The sequence below is a fragment of the Ornithorhynchus anatinus genome, chromosome 13 (genome assembly GCF_004115215.2).
Source record: "Ornithorhynchus anatinus isolate Pmale09 chromosome 13, mOrnAna1.pri.v4, whole genome shotgun sequence".
Lineage (NCBI taxonomy): Eukaryota > Metazoa > Chordata > Mammalia > Monotremata > Ornithorhynchidae > Ornithorhynchus > Ornithorhynchus anatinus.
Window position 1 is genome coordinate 35,909,107 of NC_041740.1, and position 27,928 is coordinate 35,937,034.

The window sequence follows — 27,928 nt, forward strand, 5'->3', positions numbered from 1 at the left end:
GTGGTCTCGACTGCTTAATAATAATAAGGGTATTTGTTAAGCACTTACTATGTGCCGAGCACTGTTCGAAGCACTGGGGTAGATAAAAGATAATCAGGTTAGGCACACGATCCCTGCATGGGGCTCACAGTTTACAGATGAGGTAACAGACACGGAGAAGTGGCTCGCCCGAGGTCACACAGCAGACAGGTGCTTCCCATGGGGAGTCAGGAAAGGCAACCAGGCCGCTTCTTCTCCATGCCCCCAGAGTCACTTTCCAGCCTGATGGGGGGTAGACCAGCAGGCCACTGGGGAAACATTTATCAGCTGTTGCTTGCACAGGAGCTCTCATTGCTAAGAGTAGGCAGGAGCTCTCACTGCTAAGAGTAGGCCTTCACCCTGGACCTGCTCTCTGTCAAAAGGCAAGCTGCACTGAGGGATACTGTTCTCTACTCAGGTAGGTGTCCCCAACCCAACTCCCACCACAGGCCTGGGGGAGCATGATGCTGCCACGGCTCTCACACGGACACCTGTCTTACTTCGAATGTTTATTACAATCTGTACAAAAAAAGTACCCCCACTCCCATAAACCTAGTTCATTAGGATACAAAGAGTTCAAATACCAGAGATTTTTTGCATTTTCTTAAGTTAGAACACAAGAGATATCTTTGAGACATCTGTGCTTGTAAAAGGCAAGAAAATCAGGGCCCGGCCTGGCATTTTGGGAAAAATAACAGTTAATGTTAGGGCTTTGCCCAGAGCCCTGGTTCTCTGAAGGCACCATCAGCTGGCCCCACCCAGGACCTGCAGGGACTGGGCCACTGCCGGAGGTCTGCGGGGTGAACCAGAGGGTCCCGGCAGAGTTGGAGCTATCTGAGTTACCGAGCACATCCCCGAACCCCTTCCTCATTGCCCCCCACCCCAATCCTGAGCCCTTCAGTAAGGTCGGTGGCTGGCTGCGGTGGGGAGGAGGCTGCTCGTGGCTGATGGTATCTTTGACACCACCAGATAAGAGTCCTTCCCTGCAGCCTCCGTCCCATCCCGGCAACTCTCGTTCCCGGGGAGCGGTCCTAACCCCCCCGCCGGTCCGCGACAGCATCACCGCCGCCGGCTGCGGCTGGAGCTCTCAAGACTCGGTCGGCTGGCCGCCTGCACCCCGGGGCTGGTCCCCGTCCCCGTTGCTGTGGCCTTGATCGCCGCCAGCGGGGTGCCCCTCTGCTCCCGCCAGATTGCTGTCAACTCCACGTCGGTCCATGGCCAGTTCTGAGCTGAGCAACACCTGAGGAAGGTGGAATCAGAGCAAAGGTCACAAATGAGATCACATAATAATAATGTTGGTATTTTTTAAGCGCTTACTATGTGCAGAGCACTGTTCTAAGCGCTGGGGGAGATACAGGGTAACCAGGTTGTCCCACGTGAGGCTCACAGCTAATCTTCATTTTACAGATGAGGTCACTGAGGCACAGAGAAGTTAAGTGACTTGCCCACAGTCACACAGTTTACAGATGGCAGAGCTGGGATTCGAACCCATGACCTCTGACTCCCCAGCCCGGGCTCTTCCCACTGAGCCATGCTGCTTCTCACATGAGGCGGGTAGGGGCGGGGGCAGGCCCCAAACGTAAACCAAGATAGATGGAAAGGCCAAGAGATTTGCTTGCCCCACCCTCAGTCAATCAGTTGTATTTGAGCACTTTATGTGCGCAAACTGTGCTAGGTGCTTGGGAAAGTACAATAAAACAGAGTTGGCAGAATTATTCCCTGACCGCAAGAAGCTTAAAGTCTAGATGGGATGACCAGTACCTTCCAAATCATCCAACCAGAAAAATTTGTTCCCCCAGGCAAAAGCTTCCTGCTCTAGCCTCAGAGGGCAAATTTAAAGCTAGTCACACGCATTAAACCTCCTGTAATGGTGGGCTTGGGTATTTTTTTTTTCAGCCTGAAATGGCGGCTCCATCCTTCCACCCCCTCACTCCTCACCCCCAACCCACCCAATCTTACCCCACTGAGCTTCCCACCAAACACTCCTGTTTCTTACTTTAACCCTGCCTACCTCCTTCCTTTATCGTTTCTCACTTTGGGCATATGGGGAACCTGTGGGTAGTCCTGCCTCTTCCTCCTATTTAGGTGCTTACTATGTGTCAAGCACTGAGGTAAATACAGAATACTCGGGTCAGACACAGTCTCTGTCCCACACTAAGCTCACAGTATGGGGAGAAAACTCTTATTTACTCCCCATTTTACAGATGAGGAACCTGATGCACAAAGAAATTAAGTGGCTTCCCAAGGTCTAACACAGGGCAGGTGGCAGAGACAGGATTGGAACTCAGGTCTCCTGATTTCCAGCCCTGAGTCAGCCCATGCTATCCCTTTGAAGAGGTACCCAACATGCCAAATTTGATTCTGGTTTCAGGCCTGGGTCAGATGAATCTCTCTGCTGAAAACAAAATAGTAAAATTGGCCTGATTAATTATGGAACACAATGTAAAGGCAGCCTAGTTTGCACCCAAGTAACCTGAAAGGGTTCATTTTATGGTCTAATGGAAATAACCTGGGTCTAGGAGTCAGATGGCCTAGGTTCTAATCGCAGCTCTGCTATTTGCCTCCTGTGACACCTCGGGCAAGTCACTTAACTTCTCTGGGCCTCAGTTTCCTCATCTGTAAAATGGGGATTCAATACCTGTTCTCCCTCCTACTTAGATCATTTACCCCATGTTGGATCGAGTCAGGATCCAATCTGCATATACTATGGTAGACTATTGTTTAAGTAGTATTTGGCACATAGTATATGCTTAACAAATGCAATTACAGGAACAGAATAGGTGACAGGATATGCCTTTTTTTTTTTTTTTACCCCTTCTGATACTCTCTCTCAGAGTGCCTTTTCCCTTCTAGTCAATAGTTTGTCTCCCAGACCTCTCTGGAAAGACCAAGAGAGGCAGGTCCTATGTTTCCTCCTTAAGATGGAAACCCAAAAAGTCTTACCCACATAGCACAGACCTGGGAGTCAGAGGACTTGGGTTCTAATCCTAGCTCTTTGCCAGGCACTGTACTAAACACTGGGGTGGATACAAGCAAATCAAGTTGGATAAAAGTCCCTGTCCCACACTGGGCTCACAGTCTCAATTCTCATTTTACATGTGAAGTAACTGAGGTTCAGAGATGTAAAGTGAATTGCCCAAGGTCACATAGAAGATAAGTGGCAGAGCCAGGACTAAAACCTAGGTCCCGACTCCCAGACCCATGCTTGATTCACTAGGCCACACTGCTTCTCTAAGTACCATCACCACTCCTCCTTCCCCTCCTCCTCATGGAGGCCTGGATGTTAGCCCCAGCTCTGCCACTGATTAGCCCCAAGACCTTAGGCAACAAATGCAGGACTTGGTTTCCCCACTCCTCCAAAGGGGTACACAACTACCCCTGCCCCAGCCTCCCAGGAATAATGCAGGCGATTGGTGCCAAGGGTTGGAGGCCCTGGGAGTCGGCATCCACTGGAGGTGAGCTGTGGTTGCCATGGTTACGGTTTTTGGCCTATCTCCTCACCTGATACTCTTCCTCCTTGCGTCCTCGCAGACCCTCCACAGTCCAACTGCTCTGCAGGTCATCATGGCTGTCTTTCTTCTGTTTGTATTTCCTCATGATCAGGCTGTCCACCACCCAGAACATTATGGCCTTGAAAAGGAAGTTTTCCAAAAGTGATTTTTTCCACCCTTTGGACACAGATTAATTTCAGTCTCACAGGGACTGATTATGCTGTTATCTCTCTCTCTCCCCCACTCGACTCCAAAAGGAAACTAGAGTGGGGTGTCCACCTCCCAACACCTCCTTTTTCCTGTGAAGCCTCGGGTGAGCTGAATTTTCACATCACCAGACCTGCTGTTCCAGGGTGGCCTTTACCCTAGTGGACCCCACTCAAGTGATGAATTCCCAGCTGTTGGGCACCACAAGAGTAGCTTTGAGTTGAGAGAGAAAGAGCGAGCAGCAGAACAGTAGTTACGAAGTCCACTTGTTCCAATCCCCACTGTAACGAATGGGGAGGAAGGTGAAAATATGACTGGACGGGGCTCCAATTCTGGCCCTCCTGCAGATCTTGGGTCTCCACAATCTGCTGAGCAGCCTCCACGGCCGCTTCATCCCCTGGGCCTGGTGCATCATGAGTCCGGATAAGGGCATGCCCCACCCTCCCCTCCGACTGCACCGGGGATGAACTCAACAGCGGCCCCGAACGGAGCGCCACATCCACTTTCCAACCCCCGCTGCCGGGCCCTGCATGGCTAGGCACCCTGGGACGAGCACCGGCAGCTCTCCAAAGGCATCAGAGGTTCAGGGCCGTTCACAGGGCTCCAGGAACTGGGCAGGGCACATCCTCCAACAGCCTCTAAGACGCCACTTAAGCACACAATCCTTTAGAACATCCACTAGCCTGTCTGGGGCTCGTCTCTCTCGCTCTCCCTCCTGTAAGGATGCATTCTTCCGCTGTTTTCAACGCCCTCCCCCCGAGGAAATCCAACCTCCGGCCAACTCTTCCTCTTCAGAAGGTGTCTCTGTCTCTCTCCCCTCCAAAGGCCAGCCAGAGTTGTTTTGCCCTCCTGCCAATCCCGTCCCACAAGGAAGGGCCCGAGACCATCCAGAGCCCAACCAGAGCGGCCAGCGTCCCCCGCACTCACGTTGACTACGAAAGGTACGATGAGCATGACCAGGATGAGCTCCAGCTGAGGGTCCGGGATGTAGTCCAACAGAATCTCCTGCAGCTGCAAGTGGGGGAACACGGAGCCCCGAGTAAGCCGGGGGAGAGATCAAACCGCACCATCTCACCCCCGGCGTCCACCCTGGAGCGGAACCCATCTGACGGCAGCGTTTCGCCACTACCCGGCCTCAGCCACAGTCGCCCCTGGCTTCTCCCACTGGCCCAGATGCCAGAATAGTCAGTCAGTCAATCGCATTTATTGAGTGCTTACTGTGTGCAGAGCACTATCTCAAACGCTTGGGAGAGTAAAATATAACATTATAACAGACACATTCCCTTCCCAAAATGAGCTTACAGTCTAGTGGGGGAGACAGACAGTAATATAAATTATGGATATTTAATCATACTTATTTATTGATTAAAAATCATCTTCTAGCAGCCAGTGATTCAATGGACACCAACAGATTGTGGGGAGAGGGAAGCATGGCTTAGTGCCATGCTGGGAGTCAGGAGATCTAGGGCTTAAATTCCAGTTCCATCGGGTTGCCTATGTGACCTTGGGCAGGTCATCTAACTTCTCCATGCTTCAGTTTCCTCATCTGTAAAATGGGGATTCAGTATTTCCCTTTAGACTGTGAACCCCATGTGGGGCAGGGAGTGAATCTGGAATGCTTGTATTGTATCTATCCCAGTGCTTAGTGAAGTGTTGATACAAAATAGGCACTTAGGGAACGTGTCCGTCAACTCTGTTGTACTGTATTCTCCCATGCACTTAGTACAGAGCTCTGAACAGTGTAAATGCTCAATAAATTTCACTGAACAACCGATGCCATTATTATGCTTCAAAGATCCCAACATGATGGACATTTCTGTTACAAATTCTACATTACTGCTATATCGACTACTCGCAGAATGTTGTAACCTGGCACTACTCAGTGGTATATTTTACTGTTTGAAGTACTGTCAAGTTCAAAAACTGCAAAGAAGCCCAGAGTCTTGGACGGGGAGCACAGAAGGCAAAGGTGTAAACCAGGGAGCTAGGCAGCATCACCCAAATGACTCCACAGGCATAGCCACACAGTCCTTTAATTCCCCAGATCTACTTGGACCAACCTGTGGTGTCTGCTAGATCCAAACAGACTAGTGAGGTAGAAAGAACGTTCCCTGATATTGCCATCATTTCCAAGGCAAGTCAAATAATGAAAACGTGGATTATAGCACAATCAAACATTTAATACCAGTCAGCAGAAATGCCTGGATCACAGTGTTGGGGAAAAATGTGAATAATCAAAATCCACAGATAATCCCCCAACCTCCATTTAACTAAATTGTTCCTCCTTCGCCCCCTCCTCAGGCTTTTACCTGAGCTACAAACAAGGGGCAAAAATGCACTGATTTGATTTTTATCTCCTTCACTATCCAGCCTGTCTCCTCCAAGGAAGTGCTCAGAGGAGTGGCATCCTACGTCTGCAGCTCAAACCAAACATTAAACCTCAGGGTCTCCCCCATCCCCCGCCCCCCGCCGGGAAGGCCAAACTTTGCTTCTACCTTGTTCCAGCCGGGGACGAGGAGCACAAGGCTGACAGCCGTCTTCTCGAAGACCATGATCAGCAAGTAGAGCATACACTGCCCAATCCAGGCCGCTGCTTGGGGAGGGTCCCCTGGGGGAAGGCAATGAAAGCGGGAGCAGTTTGAGGGCAAGAAACACATCACTGTTCTCTTTGGAACTCCCCAAGTGCTTAGTACAGTGTCTTGCACCTCGGGGGTGCCCAGCAGATAGTATGACAATGACCCCAGTGTGGCAGAATAGCAGCCGCAGAGAATAAATAGCGGGCCGCTCCTGAAGACCATCAGGATTCTGAGTCCTGAGCGCTTTGGAACCATTCTACCTGGCTGCTGGAGACAAGTCTGATGTTCCTATTGCACGGCTCAGGATACCTGAAGCATGAGAAAGTGCCCACCTGCTATCGCAGCCCCTAGCTGTTCCTGCTTGAGAAGGAATTAAAGCAGGCATCATTTTCCCTAAAGCCATAGGGTATCTTTCACTGCAGTCCAGGAAGATGAGGGATTGAGAATTGCCTTGTGGGAAGCTCTAGGTGGTGAATCCCCAAAGGATGGAGAGAGAGGACCTGACTCAGGGAGCCACCATAATATGTCCAGGTTGGGAAATCAGGATCCTCATCTGGAGCCCTGAAAAATCCCTGAACTCGAGAAAATTTCTCTGAGCCACGAGGTGGGCAGATCAAGTAGTCATCAGGCACCCACGGTGAGGAGAAGCGAGTGGTGACAAAAGGTCTCGAAAAGGGGAGGGGGGCTCTATTACCCTAGGCTTTCTGGATAATGCAATTGGAAAATCAACACTCATTAAGCTTAAGTGAGGCTATTACCTCTGACAGGTTACATCTCAAACAATAATTAAAAGCATATTTCCAGATGCTTAGCTACTATGTAATGTATCCCCATTATCCCACAGAAGAGGTCTCCACTAAGACCCCAACAGATGTTAATTAGCTCTCCAAGAATTTCTCAGTTGTCATTCAGCATTTTAATCTGATTTTCTTCACTTAAATGAAACAGAATCCAGCATTAACTCCCTCCATTTTCTCCTCTATCTCCCCATTCTTTCAATTCTTAGCAATAAGGTCTTTCTCCAGGAAGGCAAGCTCAACTCAGCACTTAGAACTGATTTTATATATTGGTTGACAAATTTCCCAAAGCCATGGCCACGGCCCAATCTGCTCTGAGTAAACAGAAGTGGCTCACCCATTTCTAGCAGTCAACAACCTCATCACACTAGACACCCCATTTTACAGATGGAGAAGCTGTGATACAAAGAGACTTGTCACAGGGAATGGAACAGGGCTACTGATCAGGAGACTGTAATGATAACTACTTGTTGCTTTTTCACTGTTACCATCTCTTTCCCTCCATGAGTCCCAACTCCAGTCTCTGCACATCCTTTCCCAGCCCCCTGCCATATGCAGTGACAACTCCCTTATCAAATGGAAACACATCTGGTTTACCTCAGTTGGCTCACTGTTCACCCAGGGTTCTCACAGCGAGGGAGGAATGTGGAAATGACTGAAGCTATTTCTAAGAGCTCAAGTTGCTCGTTAAATGTAAGCTGGTTGCATCAGTGTTAGATAACGGGCGAGGCAGGCTGACAAGCAGAAATATCCGAACAGCAAGGGGAAAGCAGAAATGCCAGCTAAGTCAATCTACTTGGGGTTATTCTTTCCTTCATTGGGGGATAGGTGGGTCTGGCCCTGCAGAAATGGAGGGAAGGTGCTCAAGGTGAAAACAAACCACTGGTCCCCTGGATCCAGACAATGGACATTGTTACAGGCAGCTCAAAAATCTCCATAAACAGAATGGGATTTGCAAACCAAGAGACCTGAATATTTTTCAGTGACCCAGGTTATTCCTGAAGATGAAATGATTATGATATTTGTTACACACTTATGTGTCAAACTCAGTACTAAGCACTGGGGCTGATACAAGATAATCAGATTGAACACAGTCCCTATCCCACAGCCCACAGACTTTCAGATATAGCAGCTAAAGAGGAATTTGGGTCTCGTCACCTTAATAATCAATCAACCGATGGAAATGATTTCTTAGTGTGAGTACAGAACACTGTTCTAAGCACTTGCAAGAGTGCAAGAGAGTTCGTAGACACATTTACTGCCCCCAAGGAGCTTACAGTCTAGAGGAGGAGCTTAGAGTCTAATAATAATACTAATTACAGTAAGTGGCATTTGTTAAGTGCTTGCTATGTGCCAAACACTGGGGTAAGGGCCGGGATGGATACAAGATAATCAGATTGGTCAGAGTCCCTTTCCCACATAGGCCATGGTGTCCTAATTCCAGGCCTCAGAGTTTTGGAAGCTCTTAGGCTTGTCTGGATTGAATGAGGCTGTGGACAATCAGATGACTTCAGCTTCTTTGGCAATTTTTTCCACGGAGGAAATGATCTAGAAAAGATACATCTGCCCTCGCTTGTCTGCAATCAATAGCCAAGATAGGTTTCTTGACATTATTTTATTAGTTCATTTGCTTCTTCCTTCCTAGCAAGGGTCCTCTCAGAGCTGGATAAAAAAGGGTTGGAGGTTCTACAGACTCAGGACAGTGGAATGGACAGCAGTGGAATGGACAGTCTGGGCTTTAAAGGTCAATTCTTCAAAAGAACCCAAAGCACTTCAAGTTCTGCTCATCGGAAATCGCCAGTCCCATTTTACAGATGTGGCAAACAGAGGCACGAGGGACAAATGGCCACAAACCCCCACTTGGTAATGGTAGAGCTAGGATAAGAACTAAGATCTCCTGACTTCCTCAAGTACTCTCTCAGACAAAACTTGTCTTCACTATAAAGTACAAAGTACAAACAAAGCCCGCTAATGAGAAATCAGTAGGTTGGTGAAAAATTTCCAAACTGTTAGTCCTGGGCTGATTGTCCCATAAGGTCTGTGGGAAATCAGAAACACAACCATCTTAAAGGTCATCTAAATTCATCTGGAGACCTAGGGGAAACAACATGCCAAAGTCAAGAACGGTGCTATCCTGCCGTCTCGGGGTGAGCTCTTACCCATCAGCCAAATCTTCTGACTACCAGGCCTGTGCTCTTCCCCCTTGGACATATTCGCTGCTCCCCCCTCTGCTAACTCCTGACGAACAGCTAACTTTCTTGATGCCCACACCCATCACCTTGGAACCGCCTTGAAGTTGACTGATCTGATCAAAGCAAAGAAATCCCTCCTTCATAAAACTACCAGTGGGAATGAAAGCAAGGCAGAGAGGAAAGAAATGGAGAGACTCCACTCCAAGATTAAGAAATTGTGCTGATGAGAGAGGAAGCAGCCCCAGTTCGTGGGAGATAGAATGGTCGAACCACTCTCCAGAAGTTTTTCTAATTCAAACTCACGGAGATAAAGGTCGGTGCAACCAGTTAATTGTATTTATTGAGCAATTAGCTTGTGCAGAACACTGTACTAAGCGCTTGGGTGAGTACAACAATATGACATTCCCTGCCCACAACAAGATTACAGCCTAGGAGACAGACGTTAATATAAACAAATTACAGATATGTGTTTGGCACATAGTAAGTGCATAACAAACACCATTATTATTACTAATGTTATTACTGTGGGCCTGGGGAGGGGGGGAGTGAATAAGGAGAGCACGTCAGGGCAACACAGAAGAGAATGGAAGAAAAGGAAAAGAGGACTTAGGAAAGACTTCTTGAAGGATATGTGCCTTCATTGTGCCTTACTGAAATGGGGGGAAGTAACTGTCTGTCGGATTTGAAGAGAAAACGCATTCTAGGCCAGAGGCAGGACTTGGGCGAGAGTTCGGCAGCAGGATAGACAAGATGGAGGTACATTGAGTAAGTTGGCATTGGAACAAGGAAATATGCGGGCTGGGTCATAGTAGGAGAACATCAAAGTGAGGTAGGAGGGGGCGAGGTGATTGAGTGCTTTAAAGTTGCAAAGAGAAGGATGCTAATATAGCAAATCCCTTCCACTTGCCCTTTGTTTATACTGAGAAGGAAACAGATACTTGGCTATGTTGTTTTTGATTCACGTGATAGATGTCTCCCCCCTGTTGGGGTCATGGGAGAAAGCAGTGGGCTTAATGCCATCAGTCCTGTTCCAGCTTTGAGTTAAAACACCTCCCTGTCGTGGGGTGGAGCCAGAGGTGCCCCGTGGTTGAGGGCGGGAAGGGCGGAGAAATCACCCCCTTGGGATTGGCACTGTGGGTCTAATAGTAATAATAATGATGGCATTTGTTAAGCACTTATTATGTTCCAGGCACTGTATTAAGTGCTGGGATCAACAAGGAAATTGGGTTAGAAACAGTCCCTGTCCCACATGGGGGTCACAGTCTCAATCCCCGTTTTACAGAAGAGGGAACTGAGGTCCAAAGAAGTGAAGTGACTTTCCCAAAGTCACACAGCAGACAAGTGGTAGAGCAGGGATTAGAATCCAGGACTTCTGACTCCCAGGCCCCTGCTCTATTCACTAGGCCAAGCTACTTCTCTGCCTTGGCCCCCACAGCTTTTGAGATAGGGTGGATGATTATAGCTAGCCTCCCTGAGAACTAAACGGGGAACAGTGGTGGAACCAACATGGTGGCTCCTCTTCTACCTACCACTGGTCGCCCACGACCCCGACACAGCCCCGGAATGTGGTATGATCCTCCTGCTCTTGTTGAGGCCACAATCTCCTCTTGTGCTTGGCTCTGGCACCCCTCAGTGACCAAGAGAAATGTGGTGGTTGCCCTGGGGGCAAGGAGAGAGCTGCCTGCTGGGTTATAAAAAAAATAAAATCAACGCTCCAACTCAGACTCTGAGCCAGGTGGGCATTTTCCTTCCATCCCACTACAATCAGACTTGTCCCATCCTTTTTACATTGCTTCTGCTGAGCTTCTCAGGATAGAAGGCAGGACCATCACTTGACTGGTATGGCTGCTTCTCTAACTGGGAGCAGGGTGGCCTAGTGGAAAGAGCATAGAACTGGGAGTCCAGAGACCTGGGTTCTAGTCCCAGCTCTGCCCCTGGCCTGCTGGGTGACTTTGGGGGAAGTCACTGAACCTCAGTTCAGTGGGCAGTTGTGGGCAGTTTCTCAACCTTTAAAACAAGGATAAGATACCTGCTCTCCTTACCTGTTAGATCATCAGCTCCATAGGGGGCAGGGACTGAGTCCAATCTGATCATCTTGTATTTACCCCAGCACTCAACACTGGGCTTGGCAAAGAGCAGTACTTAGTAAATACCATTAAAAAAATACAAAATAATAACCCGGCCAAAAGGGCAGGGAAAGTTTTGGGAAACTGCCGCCGTCTCTACTGTTATTCTCCAAAGTTCTCCCAGCACTTACCGTATTCTCCAAAGGTCATCAAGGTATATTCTTGGCGTTCCACAATCCAGGACACCACCTTCACTCCAGCCCAGATCAAGAACATCCCCAGGGTGGCATCCAGGAGGAAGTTCATGAGGTAACTAAGAAGTGAGACAGAGAAGAAGCAGTAGGCACTCCTGGGCACACTTTAGCTGGGAAAAAACCTGAGGAAGCCACCTCCTCATCAGAAGTCTGTTCATGCAAAGATCTCTCCCAACTTAGCCCTGGGAAGATTAATCCAATGTGGAACCTTGTATTCTCAGAGGCCTCATCATCATCACCATCAATGATGTCTAGTGTGCACACTCCCCCTCTAGTCTGTAAACTCAATGGCTTATTGTGGGCAGGGAATGTATCTAGTGACTCTGTTATACTGTGTTCTCCCTAATGCTTAGTACAGTGCTCTGCACATGATAAATGCTCAATAAATGATCGATCGAGCACTTCCTGCGGACAGAATAGTGAACAAGGAGCTCAGTGGCTCCCAGGCCTGGGAGTCAGAGGATTTGGGTTCTAATCTTTCTATCTCCATCATTTGCCTGCTGTGTGACATTGGGCAAGTCACTTAACTTCTCTTTGCCTCAGTTTCCTAATCTGTCAAAGTGGGATAACATATCTGGTCTCATTTCGAGACTGTGAGCCCATTGTGAAACTGGGACTGTGAATTGCATTATATCTAGCAGCATGGCCTACTGGAGAGAGCACAGGCCTGGGAGCCAGAAGGACCCAGGTCCCAATCCCAGCTCCACCACTTGTCTGCTGTGGGACCTTCAGCAAGTCACTTAACTTCTCTGTGCCTCAGTTACCTCATCTGTAAAATGGAGATTAAGACTGTGAGCCCCCTGTGGGACAGGGACTGTGTCCAACCTGATTAGCTTGCATCTACCCCAGGGCTTAGAACAGTGTTTAACACATACTAAGTGCTTAATAGATGCTATCATTATTACTACAATTCCATCTACCCCATTGCTTAGTACAGTCTTTGGCAAAAGTGCTGAACAAATATGACGATTATAATAACTATTATTTAATTTTTTTTTATTAGACACTGAAATCAACTTGAACTTTTTCTTAGTATGTTCATGGACTAGGGAATGTTATGCCTTCTTCACATAAGCATATTTAGAAAAAAATCTTATTGTCTTAGTCCCTGAGAGACCAACCAATCATGGTGGAGAGAGACAGAGTATTGATTACAGATTCTCTACTTGCTCATAATTGCCTCCTTAGTCAGTTTCCACCCACAACCCATCTGGTGAAAGTCAGATAAGTACAAACCCAGCTCTTTTGGTCTCAAGGACAACTACCCGCCTCCGCCAGGGAGGGCAGCTATACTCACAGAGAGCAAGGATCCTTTTCGGTGAGATCTGATAGGTAAATATTGGCGAAGTGGATGAAAAGGGCTCCAATCGCTTGCTTGGAGGTGTCATAAAACCTAAAAACAGCATCAACTGCATAATTGTGGCCTCCCGGGGGGTCAACAATTTTGAAGTCACATGTTTCTAGGCCACATCACCCCGCCCACTAAGGAAGAGTTGTGAGTCCGAACCTGGAAGCCCTAGTCCCTCTGAGACTCAAATTCCCTCCATGAACTTAAAAAATATTTTTCCTAGTGGATAAAGCCCAGACCTGGGAACCAGAGGACCTGCGTTCTAATCCCAGCTCCACCACTTGTCTGCTGTGTGGCCTTGGGCAAGTCATTTCACTTCTCTGGGGCTCAGTTACCTCATCTGTAAAATGGGGATTGAGACCGTGAGCCCCATATGGTACAGGGACTGTGTCCAACCCTATTTGCCTGTATCCGCCCCAGTTCTTAAGTACAGGGTCTAACACAAAGTAAGCACTTAAATACCACCATTATTATTAATAATAAAATGAGGATTCAAACTTGTTCCCCCTCCTACTTGGACTTTGACCCCCACAGGGGGCAGGGACTGTGCCTGACCTGAGCAACTTCTATCTACCCCGGAAGTTCCAATAGTTCTAGACAAATAGTAGGCGCCTAACAAAAAACACAAAATAAATTAACATGGAGTTTTGGAAGTTCTAAAACCCAGCCCACAAATTCTTCAACTCAGAATAAGGTTTCACAACAGGAGCCCAGCCAAACAAGTCTTAAATCAAAACATTATAAATAGTGGAAGAACAAAGTATACTTTAATTTTTAAAATTCAAAGAAAAAAATACCTTCTCCCACCATCCATAATAATTTGAAATAAGAAAATTCACTCAGTTGTGGCTCTGGGAAGTCTCGTCAATTTCAAAATTATGCTGGGATTCTTGCAAATCCCTTCAGTGACCTTTCCTGCTTTTTGGGAGCAGGCAGGATTTGCAGTCAGGGTCAATTCATTCCTTCAGAGAATGATTTTAGAAACTGTCTGAGGAAAATGCATCGAATCGGCTCCCCACTTCGGGAGTGGCAATGCTATTTCAAAATGCCACTGTTCTACATACAGAGGGGAGATTGAGTTTCTGAACTTTAAGGAAAAAGGGCCCAATCTTCCCCCTCCTCAATTTCAAGAACGAAGACCGGCAGTCTCTCACCATATCCTCCAAGGACGCCTTTCTTCTTCTGGTTCCTTGAAACGTTTCACTGGGAAGCAAAGAGCCAGACGTTAGTGTGCTGCTCCTTTGTGGCCAAGTTTCCCATTGCAGAAAGCCTGCCCCACCGGGAGTTGCTCAAAACCCGCTGCTTGGAGAATCTGGACCAACCGAGCCGTACCCCCAAGGCAGCGTGTGCCTCCCGTTGAAATCCGGGGCATCTGCCTCACTGGAGCCAGGCCTGGGAGCTACACATCGAGAGTTGAAAGCATTAGAGCTGGGTTAACATGGCCACAATCAATTTCTGAATTCAATCTTTAATATTTATTGAATGCCTTGGGTGATGGCATTTGGGAGAGGACAACAGTAATCAAACAATGGTATGGGTTGAGCACTGACTGTGAGCAGCACACTATGCAAGATACACCTTCCTTCCCTTCCATGAACAGTCCTTTGGAGAGAAACAAAAAATGTTTGCAAGCCACTAGACTGTCAGATCCTTGAGGGCAACGATTTTGTCTACTCATTCTATTGTACTCTCCCAACCTCTTAGTACAGTGCTCTGTACACTGTAGGGGCTCAATAAATACCCCAATTGATTTACTGGGAAAGCCAGAAGAGAAATGAGGATAAAATAAGAAGCAGCACAAACACCTTAGAACAGATGAACAAACATAAAAAAGTGGTTTATTCGGAATTGTAGACCCTCTCTAAAGAGGAATTTTTGAAAAAAACAAACCAACCACTGACTTCATCTAGAGTAGACATGTGCAGAAATACTTTTACCCAAAGCACAGGGTGGTTTGACTTCCAATGTGGCTGGTTTTTCCGTTCGGTTTTGTTTTGCTTGGTGGTGCTGGTACATTTAATGTCAACTGACTTTCCAAAAGGCAGAATTCCATCCTGATGGCAATCATTTTTCCAATATCTGGCCTGGCACCTAACCCAGTACAGTTTATCATCACAGAAGCAGGTTTTCCTTAAGAACAGATAAACGGTGATGCTTGGCTCCCCCTCCAATTCCTTCACAAATCTCAAGTTTCTCTTTGATGTCTCCCAGGAACCAATTCTGCCATTTAAGGATTAAGAAACCCAACGGCTGGAAAACTCCAAAGGAGACTCTATTCACTGATTTTTCTCCTCACATGGATTCTCTGCTGCGTGGCCGGAATTTTTCAAGGCACAATATTTTGCTTCCATCTGTCTGCCTCAAGTTATTCCTGTGGATGTCTCTACATTCAATAGTAACTTTTCAGCTGTTTGGGCAGCCTCTGGCTGTGGGGCCCCAAGCTGCCAGGTAAGGAATCAATAGAAGTCCATTGAGCCCCGTGGTCAGAATTTTCCTTGGTATAGCCCCTGCTCAGCTGGCCCAAACAGTGATCCTGGATGGGCAGGACGAGGGAGTGGCTGCTTACATCTACATCCCGAAGGTGGCTGAGGCAGTCAATAGAGACTGAGAAACCCTCAGGTTCCTGGCCATAGCATGGGGCTATTTTTAAAAACATCAAACACAAGAGAAGCAGGATGGCCTAGTGGATAGAGCCCGGGCCTAGAAGTCAGAAGAACCCACGTTCTAATTCCGGCTCCTCCAATAGTCTGCTGTGTGACCTCGGGCAAGTCACTTCACCTCTCTGTAACTCAGTTACCTTATCTGTAAAATGGGGCTTAAGACTTTGAGCCCTATGTGGGACAGGGACTGTGTCCAACCTGATTAGCTTGCATTTACTCCAGCACTTAAAACAGTGCTGGACACATAGTAAATGCTTAACAAATATCAAATTTCATGATTATAAAATGCAGCAGTAGCCATTTCTTTCAGGTACATTTGAATGATATGTTCACACTCGCAGCCTCTGAAAACTGGCCTGCATAATAAACCACTAAATCCCCCATAATGCTGGCTTTTTCACTAAATCCAGTATGAGAGATGCCCAGCATGTTTTGTTTTTTGGAAAATAACCATGACATCATCCAACCCAAAGATTACCCATAACTGGAAGTCTAAGGACTCTGTCCTCCTCATCCAACATTTTCCTCCAAACCCGTCACGCTCCCATGCACACCCGCAGGATTATCCCAGAATTTGGGAAGAAGTAGTATTTTCCAAGTGACTTTAATGAACACTCTTAAAAATTGGGCCGAGTCTTCTGACTAATGGTGGGCCGGATGAATGTGACTGCATCTCTTCTGGAACATCCCAATCCTGAGTCTCTGCCTTGTGCAGATGCCCGGAGGCCAGACTAATTAGAAACATGGAGAGGAAAATGGAGAGGTTGTCTCAGAATAAATTGGAAAAGGAAAGGATCTGAAATGTATATCTTGCTTCTGTTAGAAACTCCCAACTCCCTGAGTTCCCTTCACTCTGCCCTCAAAACAGTTTGGATCCATCCCCAGAAGGGGCAGAGCTTTCTCACCCTTGGTAGAAGCACCAGCCTCCACCCTGGATGTTCCAAACAATTCTGGAGGGAGGGGATGGGCCAAGCGATTCTGGGGGCTCCCAGGATATTCCAAATAATTCTAGTAGGAGCGATTGTCCGACCACCAGGCCTGTGACCTTGCTGTCTAAGATGACTGATTGACTAAAGGAAATTTGACAGGTGGGAAAGGGGCGATGGGGAGTACAGGGAGCAGGATGTGGCTTAGACTTGGCAAGCAGCATCGCAGTGGTGGGGAAAATTGTACCTAGAAACCATCAGGAGAGAAGAATTAAGAAGAGCTAGAAGTCAGAGAATAAGAAGAAAGAAGAAATAAGAATACTAAGAACAGGAACCCCAGTAGTCTCATCCATAACATTTAAATTTATTTTTTGACTGTCTCTCACCCATTAACTTATCAGCTCAGTAAGGGCAGGAAATGTGCATCTGCAAAGTCTGTTTTCTGCAAAGTTTTTTCTATCTCTAATTAAGAGTCCCAAACCAAAAATGACGTGGAACTCTCATATAACTGCTCTAATTATTTTTTGTTTAAATACACAATTTTTGGCAGGAAAATTTCCAATTGCATTCTGGAAGGAGTTAGTGTCCGAGATCCTTCTGGAGTTGGGGTTGTCCCTGGCCACCCAGTTTCCCTCCTTGGGTAATCAGAGGATCATATTCATTGCTCATTCCCTTCAAATCAATTCTCTGATCTGGGTGGAGGGGGCGAGGAGGGAGTACAGTAGGGGAGGAGAGAGACTTGGCCCTCCAAACCCTTTTCCTTCCTAAGGGCCAGCCAAGCTTCACATCCTGCAGAAAGGTCCCTTTGAAAGTACTTTCCAATCCGCCGGGAAAACAGACACTACAGTCCTTTCTCTTGTGAACACATTTGTCAAGGAATCTTGCCTGCAACTTGCCAAAATTTGGCTCAGCCCAGGGTTGGATAGACTGATCAATGGTGCCATCTAGTGTAGAAACAACATTAAACTGTTTCCAGAAAATGATTCCAGGGAGGAATTAAAAGGGAAAAAAAATGCGCTTTTTTCCCTGCAACCAAAGATGATTCTAGTGGCAGAATTATTCCTTGGGATGGACTTCCCACTGTAATAATAACCATAATTATGGTATTTGCTAAGAACTCACTATGTGCCAAGCACTGTATTGTCTTCACAGCTTATCCTTTAGTTCCTAGTCCAACACAATGAAGGATTCATTTCCACCTTGGCAAAAACAAAGACCTTTTTTTTCCAAGCCAGAGCTAAATATATCCAATATACTATTTACATCTTAAATCCAAGGTTTCTGCAGTAAAATGAAAATACAGAATTGGAAAGAAAATCGTAATTGACTGTGATGAAGTTTCCAGTGCAATACTAGAGGAAACCAAATTCCAACCTCGCTGTGAAGTTGTCACTTCCCTGACTGCGGGACAAAGTCCTGACCTAAGCACCCCAAATCACGAGGGGGTAGACGGAAAGGGGGGAAAGGAGGATGGAAGGGTAAGGCTTGGCCCTGCAAACCCATTTTCCTTCCTGCGGGTGAAAATGATTTTTAGAGACTGTGCCTTGCTGATGATCCTGCTCACAGGCTCTTGCCCGGTTGCAGCTGAGTTTCAGAGCTGCCAAAAGCCACAGCTGAGAATGAGATCATCTGAGCACTGGTGCTGCTGCTCCTCCAAACCCTTCCCACTCACACTGGCCTCACCCACCTCGGGAAGTGTAGGCCATTCGAGGTTCTGGAGAGCTGTGAGGCCATTACAGATTTTGAAGGGTGTAAGAGTTCAATAAGGCCCACATGAATTACCCAAAGGTTCCACAGCATTTTAACATCTGCAATCTATGAACCAATTGATTATACTTCCTTTTAGAGATTATTGAAATGCAAAAACAGCTTTGCACAATGCAGCCAAGACTTTAGATCCTGCAATGGTCTTTTTAGACACACATACATACACACACATAAACACATACACACAGACACACTTGAGTTTCACTATCAGTGGTGTCTTTGAGTATGAATACCAACCACAAGCGGCAACTTTTCACTGTTTGCGAGGGCAAGGAGGGGCAAAGATTTTTGTGTTTGTGTATGGGTGGAGAGGTGAGGAATCAAGATGGAGAGGGGACAGGCTTTAAAGAATTAGCAGGGCAAGGAGTCATTTGGGGGGGCCTTTTTATTCACTCATTTATGAGCACTTATTTTGTGCAAAGCACTGTAATGAGCAAGAGTGCAATAATAACAGACATATTCCCTGCTCACAACAAGCCTTAAATGGAAACTCTCAGGGACTCGAGACTAGGTTTGAACAAGCGTGGATTCAACCTACCCATGTAGGACAGGGATTGTCTGAACTGCTTAGGTTGTATTGAAGCAGCATGGTCTAGGGGACAGAGCAGAGGACCTGAGTTCTAATCCCAACTCTGCCACTTATCTGCTGTGTGACCTTGGCAAGTCAGTTCACTTCTCTATCTCCTTCTACTTCTCTATGCCTCAGATACCTAATTCATAAAATGGGGATTAAGAATGCGAGCCCTATGTGGGACATGGACCGTGTCCAACCTATCTTGTATCTACCCCAGCACTTAGTACAGTGCGTGGCACATAATAAGCACTTAAATACCATTAAAAAAAATCTATCCCAGTGATTACTACAGTGCTTGACATTTAGAAATTTTGTTTTTAATAGTATTCATTAAGTGCTTACTATGTTTTAAGCACTCTAAGCACTGGGGTTGATACAAATTAATTGGGTTCTTAGCAACCACTGTCATTATTATTATTATTGTAAACAAGCTGTTGAGAAAGAACTACAGTTCAGTTATATTTACTGAGTGCTTTCTGTATACAGAGCACTGTACTAAGTGCTGGGGAGAATACAATATAAGAGTAAAACAAATTCCCTGTCTGTATACTTATTGATCAAATGTCTTACTCATAACCCTTTTTTATTTTTCCAAGGAAGTTATGTTGATTTTTCCTCACAGCTGAGGAACCCGAGACCCAGCCATGTTAAGTGACTTGCCCAAAGTCACAAAGCAGGCTGGTGGTGGAGCTAGGAGTTGAATCTGTGTCTCCTGATTCTCAATCCAGTGGCTACCCTATCTCCCAAGTCCCTCACAGAAGCAGGGGAACCCAGCCCCCTGCAAGGAGGGGCCGGGCTTGGACAAGGGGAGAGAAGAGCAACTTTCTGTTTGATGGCTCCACATCAACCCACACTGGTCTGATTTGGGCTCAAGGAGTCAGGCAGGGCCAGGCTAAGAACCCCCCTCCCCCCCCCATCTTGGCCCTGGGTGTAGAGCTGGCAATCCAGCCAGGAAAAATGACAGATTGGGGGAGAGAGGTTAATGGCCTGCACCTTGTTGAGCAGAGTTTACCACACCTCATTAGATGTAAAAGAGTTAAGAGAGTTATCTCAGAAGGGTAATTATCAGAGTCAGTAAGACTGCTGTATTAAAAGATAAGAGTGAGTCTCAGCGAGAAATAATGAACTGCTTAATCGGGCATCTGGGGGCAGAGCTGTCTTGCTGTGAAAGCATGGAAAGCCTGCAAGACCACCCCAAGGAGGCCACCTCCAGGCTGTTACCCACCTGCCCTGGGTCCCTGGGAAGCAGAACATTAAAGGGAGGACTGGCTGGGGGGAGGCAAGGGACCGTAGCCAAGGCCCTACTCTGCCAGTCATCTTCTTTAAGATCCTGGGCAAGTCACTTAACCTCTCCAGGCCTCAGTTCCTTCACCTGTAAAATGGGGATAAAATATCCTCTTAGACTGTGATCCCTGTGTGAGACTGGGATTGTATCCAATCTCATTATCTGGATCTGCCACCCCAGTGTTTAGCATGTAGAACACAATAAATACCATCATTCCCAAATCTGTTTCAGCAACTTGGTTTATTTGGTAGCATTCTTGGTGAACAGCCTAGATTTGTACAACAAAAGTCTTATATGTATTTTCATTATTTTGGTGACTCAAAGATCTGCTGTAGGACACCTAAGATAGTCCCTTATTTCTGTGGTAGTTTCACTAGCAACTCACTGCTGCCCAAGTATCTCCTGCACAGCTTTTCCTAATGACTGACCACTCACCCAGGGGTATTTAAGTGCTTAGTCTGTGCAGACCACTGTACTATGCATTGGGAGAACACAGTAGACCCTGGAAAATATTTGCAAAAACATTTCTGCCATCCAGGAGGCACAAGGTGTTTTTCAAAACGTTTATGTGGCAGATAAGAATTTGCAAGAAGACTTGAAAATCTCCACAATAGTTTTTGTTTTGTTTAAGCAGATAGAACTTTGTGACCATTTATTTTTTTTTCCAGGATCTATGTATTCATCCAACTATACTGAGCCAAGGAGGGTCCTCCTAGAAGGAAAGATCATGGGACTGGAAGTCAGGAGACTTGGGAGAAGCGACTAGAATCCTAGGTCTCCTGACTCCCAGTCCCGTGATCTTTCCTTCTAGAAGGAATCTCCTTGGCTCAACATAATTGGACAAATGCATAGATCCTGAAAAAAAGAATTAATCAATGGTAATAATAATAATGGTATTTCTTAAGCGCTTACTATGTGCCAAGCACTGTTCTAAATGCTGGGGTACATACAAGATAATCAAGTTGTCCCACGTGGGGCTCACAGTCTTTATCCCCATTTTACAAATGAGGCACAGAGAAGTGAAGTGATTTGCCCAAGGTCACGCAGCAGACAAGTGGCAAAGGGGGAATAAGAATCCACATCCTCTGACTCCCAAGCCCAGGCTCTTTTCACTAAGCCATGCTGCTTCCCATAGCCACACTGCTTCCCATTGTCACTTGATAAAATGACACAACTAAAGAAAACTATATCTCTAATAGCGTAAGTGGAATTGTTCTTTGTGGAACATGGAACCAAGGCCATGAGATAAATTATTTTGCCTCTTGTATTCAAGATGGGCCTTCCACCATGTGCAGGGGAAGGGTGGGGGGCGGGGGAGGAGACAAGAATATTTGTGGATCAACCTTATGCCACTGAATAGGGCTTTTACTAGCTAAGACTCCACTCTAACGCTCCTCCCAGATAGGTTTTGCTGGCTTGCTCCCCTGAGGATGCACCTCATTCCTGATTGTTTTGGGGAACAATGAAAGGAAGAGATGGGCCCAGCTGTTAGGAACAGTTTGAAGAGTGACGCCTGCTCAAACAAATGGAAGGGGTTCTGACACGGCATCTGCCTTGGACAGGAAGACAAGAGACCAGGTCAGGTGACCCTCACACCAAAGGGGGCTTGGTCCTCCATGTCCAGAAGAGTAAGCAAGTCTGAGTAAGCGCCTCGATTTTGAAAGGGCCAAGAATTCAAGGGATGAATGCTTCTGAGAAACAATTTTCCCCACCCACCAACCAAACCCATGGATGAGTACTTCCAAGAAACAATCCCCCCCACCAAACCCATAGATGAATGCTTCCAAGAAATTCCCCCCACACCCCCCCAACACTCCCCCACACAAAAGGATAAACATTTCCAGGAAATGACTCCCCACTGGAAGCACATTGTCTAGTGGATAGAGCATGAGCCTGGGATTCAGAAAGATCCATGTTCTAATCCCAGCTCCACCACTTGTCTGCTGTGTGACCTTGGGCAAGTCACTTCACTTCTCTGTGCCTCAATTACCTCATTTGTAAAATGGGAATTAAGACTGGGAGCCCCATGGGGGACAGGGTCTGTGTCCAACCTGTTTAACTCGTATCTACCTCAGTGCTCAATACAGTGCCTGGCACATAATAAGCACTTAATACAATAAAAAAAAAATCCAAGGATGAATGGCTCTATCGTTTCACCATTTTCTTCCCTAGGATAGATGGCCATGGGAGGAGATGAACTTCAGATTGCAGATGAGATAGGATCCTGGCAGAGGAGAGAGTCAGAGAACAGATGAAAATATGAGGAGGATACCCCACCCTCCTTCCACTTCTCCCCACCAACACAATTCCACAGGGAACCATCCAGTATTTCAAAGCAGCAAGGATAATGGTGCATCATCAGAAACCCCCAGGTGTACATCAGGAGTTTTGGAACAACCAACATCCATCCTAAAGATAGTTTAGAGGACCAGTAGTGGGTGCTAAGGAGAGGCTTAGCAGTGGAGACCCAGCCTCTCCTCGGTTCCTCAGAGGGGTCGCTCCCCAGCTCGGAAGTGGGGTGGGGGGAGGCCATTACCGTCTACCCACAAACAGGTTTCTCACCCACCCTCCTACTTTTCTTTCCTCAAACTCCCCAGGCATCTCTCTGCCCTCCATCTACTGCTTTTCCCTCGCACTGCCCCTACACTAGCTGTTCATCAAGCTTTCCCTGTCTGGATCCCCAACTCCCACCAGCCCTTTCTCCTTTCCCCCACGATGCCATCATTGCATCTGATTCCAGGATTAATAGACAAAGCGGCAAAGAAGATAGTCTTTAACCACCGGTTTCTTCCAAGGCCTCTGGGTTGGGAAACACGCCTGCCTCGACTCTGTGGAAACTGCACCAGTCATGTAATAATATTTCACGGGTCGGGTGGGCGTGAACAGCATGTGACGCTTTTAATATCCATTGCTTCGGTAAACAACATCTCTAAAGAACAGTGCACGCTGGCTCTGCCATGGGGAGGGGGAGGGAGAATACAAGGGCCAGAATTCAACGTCTGCATGACAAGCGAGGCACTGTCAGCGCTGGGGTATCATCCCATATGGGGTGAGTTCCTTGACCCAGTCTTTTGTGAATCTCTGTGAATGGGAAAAGGTTCCTTTTGTTCCAGCGCTTCCTCAACCCAAACCAAACACAAAACCTACCCATCTGTTAACCCGGCAGAAGGCCCTCACCGTCTGTCTCCTTGGCCAGAACGGAGCTCCTATTGACCCACGACACGGTCAGATGGTAAAATTGAAACCTGACATTCCCCCATCAGACTGACCTCTCCCCATCCGTTCTATGGAAGACATCGCCAACTTATGCCAGCGCAAACTCGGGGGTTCTTTAATGGCAAAGGCAGAGTCGTTGGATTTCCCTCCACCCAAGCTCTCCTGGAGCTCACCTTTTCAGCCCAGCATCTTTTCATGCTCCTCAAAACTCTGCCAGAAACCCAGTTCCTCCCTGGCTTCCCCTAGGAAATGGTTAACTTGGGCAAAGGATCATTACTAAGTTAAGACAGGCATTTGAGAGCCAGGAAGAAATTATCTAGCCTCCCTCTTTATTGATGAGAGATTATTAGAATAATACATTGTTTTGTTTACTACATATTAAAAAGGATGCAGAGAAACCCGAGAGGATTCAGAAAATAATTAAAAATATGATTAGAGGGACGGAAAAATAACTATTATAGTTAGGAATTGGGATTCTTTAGAGGATCCTGAAAGGGTCTCATCTACTTATAGACCATTATAATTTTATGAGGACTCTTGCAAGTTCATTTCTACAGAAGGCAAAGTAGACTAAACTGCAGCTAAAGTAATAGTAACAGTATTGAGCACCCACTGAGTGCAAAACACTGTACTAAGCGCTTGGAGAAGTAGAGCAGCAACAGAAGACACACTCCCTGCCCACAAGATTACACTAGCACATCCTGTACCTACTCCAGTGATTAATTCAGCATTTGGTATGTAGTCAGTGCTTAAAAAAATACCACAGTTATTATTATTATTCAGAATTTCCTGATTTTCCAGTCAAACCCTGGCACAGGCTATTGTGGAAGGCGCCGGACCCAGGAAGCATGGCTCTGGAACAACGCTGGGAATATTAAAAACGAACAGACGACCTTCTTCTCGGGTAGTTTAGACACAGGAGACCAGACTAAGCCCCTTTGATCTCTTCCACTGCTACACCTCCGAATGCAGTCCTGGAGAACTTTCCGCTCACCGGTCCTCAGGGGCTGAAGGCAAACCCTTGGGAAGCCAGTGCCACTGTGCAGGGACCAGAAGGGGCCAGAATTCCAACCTGCTGCATCACTATGCACCAGAGAGGGACAGCTGTGCTTAGTGGGGTGAGACAACATAGTTCCCTGGATCCACTGAAGCACAGTCTGAAACAATGCAGCCTGGCTGTTGTCAGCTGGGGGGCTGCAGCTGCTGGCTGAAAATGCTGGCGAGCGGCTAGCAGCAAGAAGGCGGCCCCCCGTTTGAGAAGCAACACGCCATCTGCCAGACTAAAAGGCTCTTTAAAGTAGCCCTGGCTCCTCCGGAGAAAGGGAAGCCATCCGTGTTGGCTGCGGTTTCGTTCTGCACGTGCAACCGGCATAGCGAGGTGTTCAAAGTTCCTTTCCCTTCTGTGTCCCCGATGCACTTGGATCTACTCCCTTTCAGCACTTGATGTTCATCCCATCCTCAGCCCCACAGCACAGGTACATATCTATAGTTTAATGTCCGCCCCTTCCTCTAGATCATAAGGTCCTTGTGGGGAGGTAATGTGTCTACCAACTCGGCTAAATTGTACTTAGTACAGAACTCTGCATTCAGTAAGTACTCAATCAATACCATCGATCGCTTATTTAAACTTCCTGTAGCGTCCAACCTTTACAGTTTTACAATCACTCACACACTCGGGTGGATTTCCACGGGCAATTTTGTCTTCAAAAGGTGAAATGCTTCCAATCTGAAGGGGAGTAAACAGGCACATAATCAATCGATGATATTAATTGAGCACTTACTGCATGAAGATTCCTGAACTAAGCACTTGGGAGAGTAGAATAGGCAGATCCGATCCCTGACAAAGTACAATAAATTGAATTCCAAAATTAACGATGTAAAATGAAATTAGTCACCGTTCTTGGAGAGAGGAAGGGATCTGGACACAATCTATGCTAAATAGACCTGCTCTTACCTTTGCTAAATCGAAATGGCACTTAACACTCATCAAGTAGGTAAAATACTTCAGAGGTTGAGGAGGAAAGGGAAGGGAGATGTTGAAGCCAAAGTAAATTATGCAGTGTTATTTTGAAGTGGAAGACCTCTTTCAATAGTGTCCATATGGAGAGCGATCACGTCTACCAACTCGGGTTTATTACACTCTCCCAAGTGGTCAGTGCAGCGCTCTGCACAAAGTAAGCGCCCAATAAATACCATGGATTCAACAAAGCTATCGCTAAAAAGCACTAAAATGGGAGGCTGCTGAATTAGGTTTCCTTTTGTTAGGTTATACACACTTGCTAAAGGTTTAATTGCTAAGTTTCTTGAAGAATGGGCTTCAAATTGCTTTGCACTCTCCTTTCAGAACCTAACCCCTTAAGGCGGGGAGAGAGAACTCGGTGGAGTTAATAAGAGGCTTTAGGAAAATTCAATTAAACAGATTGTCAACTTCTTGGGGGTGGGGAGGAGCGAATTGTTCCTCAATTTCACCCTCTTCTACTCTTTAATCAGTCTGTCAATCCCCACTTTCTATTTTATCTTCCCTCAAATGGCTAACAACTTCTCATCGTTAAGGCTGAACATAAACTTCTGTCACAGAGTTTTGAAAACTTTCACTTAGATCCACCGGTACACTCTTCCACACACCACGAATGTCCTTACCATCTGTGCTCACTCAGCCCAAAGAGCTACAGCCTCATTGTTTCTTCTCAGGATTACTCAATCACCGAGCATTTACTGTGTGCAGAGCACTGTACTAAGCGCTTGGGGGAGTACAATAGAATAGAGTTGGTAGGCATATACCCTGCTTACTCCGTAACAGTAACTCCTCCAAAAACTTTTTTACTTAGTTCCACCTCCGGCCTACAAGACGAGCAGTGTGGCCCTGTGGACTGGACATAGGTCTCCGAGTCAGAGGACCTGGGTTCTAATCCCTGCTCTGCCACACACCTGCTGTGTGACCTTGGGCAAGTCACTCAGCTTCTCTGGGTCTCAGTTCCCCGATCTGCAAAGTGTGGCTTCAATACCTGTTCCTCCTACTTGACTGTGAGACCCATGTGGGACCTGCTTACCTTCTATCTACGCCAGCGTTTATTACAGTGCTCGGCACATAGCAAGCGCTTAATACCCTTATTAAAACCACCCACACACGAAAATATGTTAATCTCATCCCATTCTCAGGACTGTGCCCTACTGAAGGATCTCGTATCTCCTCCAGCCTGCAGCACACAGTAAGCACTTAAATGCTACAGTTATTATTATGGAACGCTGTGAGATTATTTCATGATTTGTAGGATTCCTTAATAGCTAAAAACAGACAGGGGGGAGGGGGGATAACCTGTCCCTGGGAGGGTCAGCTGCCACAGGTAACTTAAAACACCCTCCCGCACAAACAATTGTATTCGGTCCTCCCAGGTAACGTCTCCCAACTTCCAGAACTTGGAAAAAGAAAGTCAGGGAAGTAGAGTCTGTCCCCCAGCCGGCTCGCAGGGAACGGAGAGCCGTTTCCTTCGGGCGTGAGAATGGTCAAGCGCAGCGTGGCTTGCGCCTACCGGCCCCCGGTGGCCCCGGGCAGGTGTGAAAGGGTCACATCTGCCCCCTGGGCTGGGGTGGCCGCGGAGTTGGGGGCTTGGCCACGCAAGGGCAACAACAATAACAATGTTAGTATTTGTTAAGCGCTCACTATGTGCAGAGCACTGTTCTAAGCGCTGGGGTAGATCCAGGGTAATCAGGTTGTCCCACGTGGGCTCCCAGTCTTCATCCCCCTTTTCCAGATGAGGTAACCGAGGCCCAGAGAAGTGAAGTGACTCGCCCTCAGTCACACTGCTGACAAGTAGCAGAGCTGGGGCAGGGGGGACCCACCTCGACGGGGCCGGCTGCGCGTCGTCCACTCATTCAGTCTCATTTATCGAGCGCTCACAGGGTGCAGAGCACTGTCCTAAGCGCTTGGAAAGTCCGATTCGGCGCCAGGGGCAATCCCTACCTCACCGGGGGTTTACAGTTGAGATGACTGGAAGGAGCCCACCCCTGGGACCCCCAAGCCCGGGCCCAGCGAGCCCCTTCCCTTCGGGCCCGGCCGCCGGACTAGCCGGTCCGGGCTGGGGGGTCCGCAGCCGGCCGCCCCTTACTCACACATGAGAGTGCTGAAGGCCACCAGGGCCAGGAGGGCTTGCAGGGTGAGGCCGAAGCGGTCCAGCAGCGCCCCGGCGTCGCAGCCTCGGGTCAGGGGGGCCATCCGGGCCGGCGAGAGGCGGACGAAGGCCGGCGGGGACCGAGGCCCGAGGTCCGGGGGCCTTTCGCCCCCGGCCACCCGCTCGGCCGGTCCTGCCGCGGAAGCCGCAGCCGGCCGGCAGCAGAAGCGGTGTCCCCGCCCTCCGCCAAAAGGAGAAGTTGTGGGCAGCTGGGGGGTGGGCGCTGGACCCTTTGGTTGGGCCCGGCTCCGCCCTCCGGGCCCGGAGCTTGGGGAGGGGGCGCGGCCTCCCCCCCCTCCTGCAGGCCGGACCGGCTCGGCCTCGACCCCCACCGACACTAACACCCCATCACACTCACACACGCTCTCACACGGAGCCCCGG

At 47.6% G+C, this 27,928-nt stretch overlaps 1 protein-coding gene across 1 annotated transcript; it reads right to left on the reverse strand.

The window, feature by feature from the left end:
* Positions 1-510: 510 nt before the first annotated feature.
* LOC100085719 (store-operated calcium entry regulator STIMATE-like) lies at positions 511-27,922 on the reverse strand. Its single transcript, XM_007656994.3, has 8 exons — positions 27,488-27,922; positions 14,104-14,152; positions 12,899-12,994; positions 11,539-11,660; positions 6,212-6,324; positions 4,644-4,727; positions 3,520-3,648; positions 511-1,258 (listed from the first exon to the last, which is right to left on the reverse strand). Exons 1-8 carry the CDS (start codon positions 27,588-27,590, stop codon positions 1,106-1,108), a joined length of 849 nt encoding a protein of 282 aa, XP_007655184.3. The 5' UTR covers positions 27,591-27,922; the 3' UTR covers positions 511-1,105.
* Between the last annotated feature and the right edge of the window lie 6 nt (positions 27,923-27,928).

What these genes read in the sequence shown, in the direction of transcription:
- LOC100085719 (XM_007656994.3), bottom strand. Translation starts at nt 27,590, where the DNA reads ATGGCCCCCCTGACCCGAGGCTGCGACGCCGGGGCGCTGCTGGACCGC. An exon ending in GAAAAGGATCCTTGCTCTCT is followed by an intron (nt 11,661 to 12,898) that starts GTGAGTATAGCT and finishes CTCACTTCTTAG; the next exon opens with TTACCTCATGAACTTCCTCC. An exon ending in GCAAGGAGGAAGAGTATCAG is followed by an intron (nt 1,259 to 3,519) that starts GTGAGGAGATAG and finishes CACCTTCCTCAG; the next exon opens with GTGTTGCTCAGCTCAGAACT.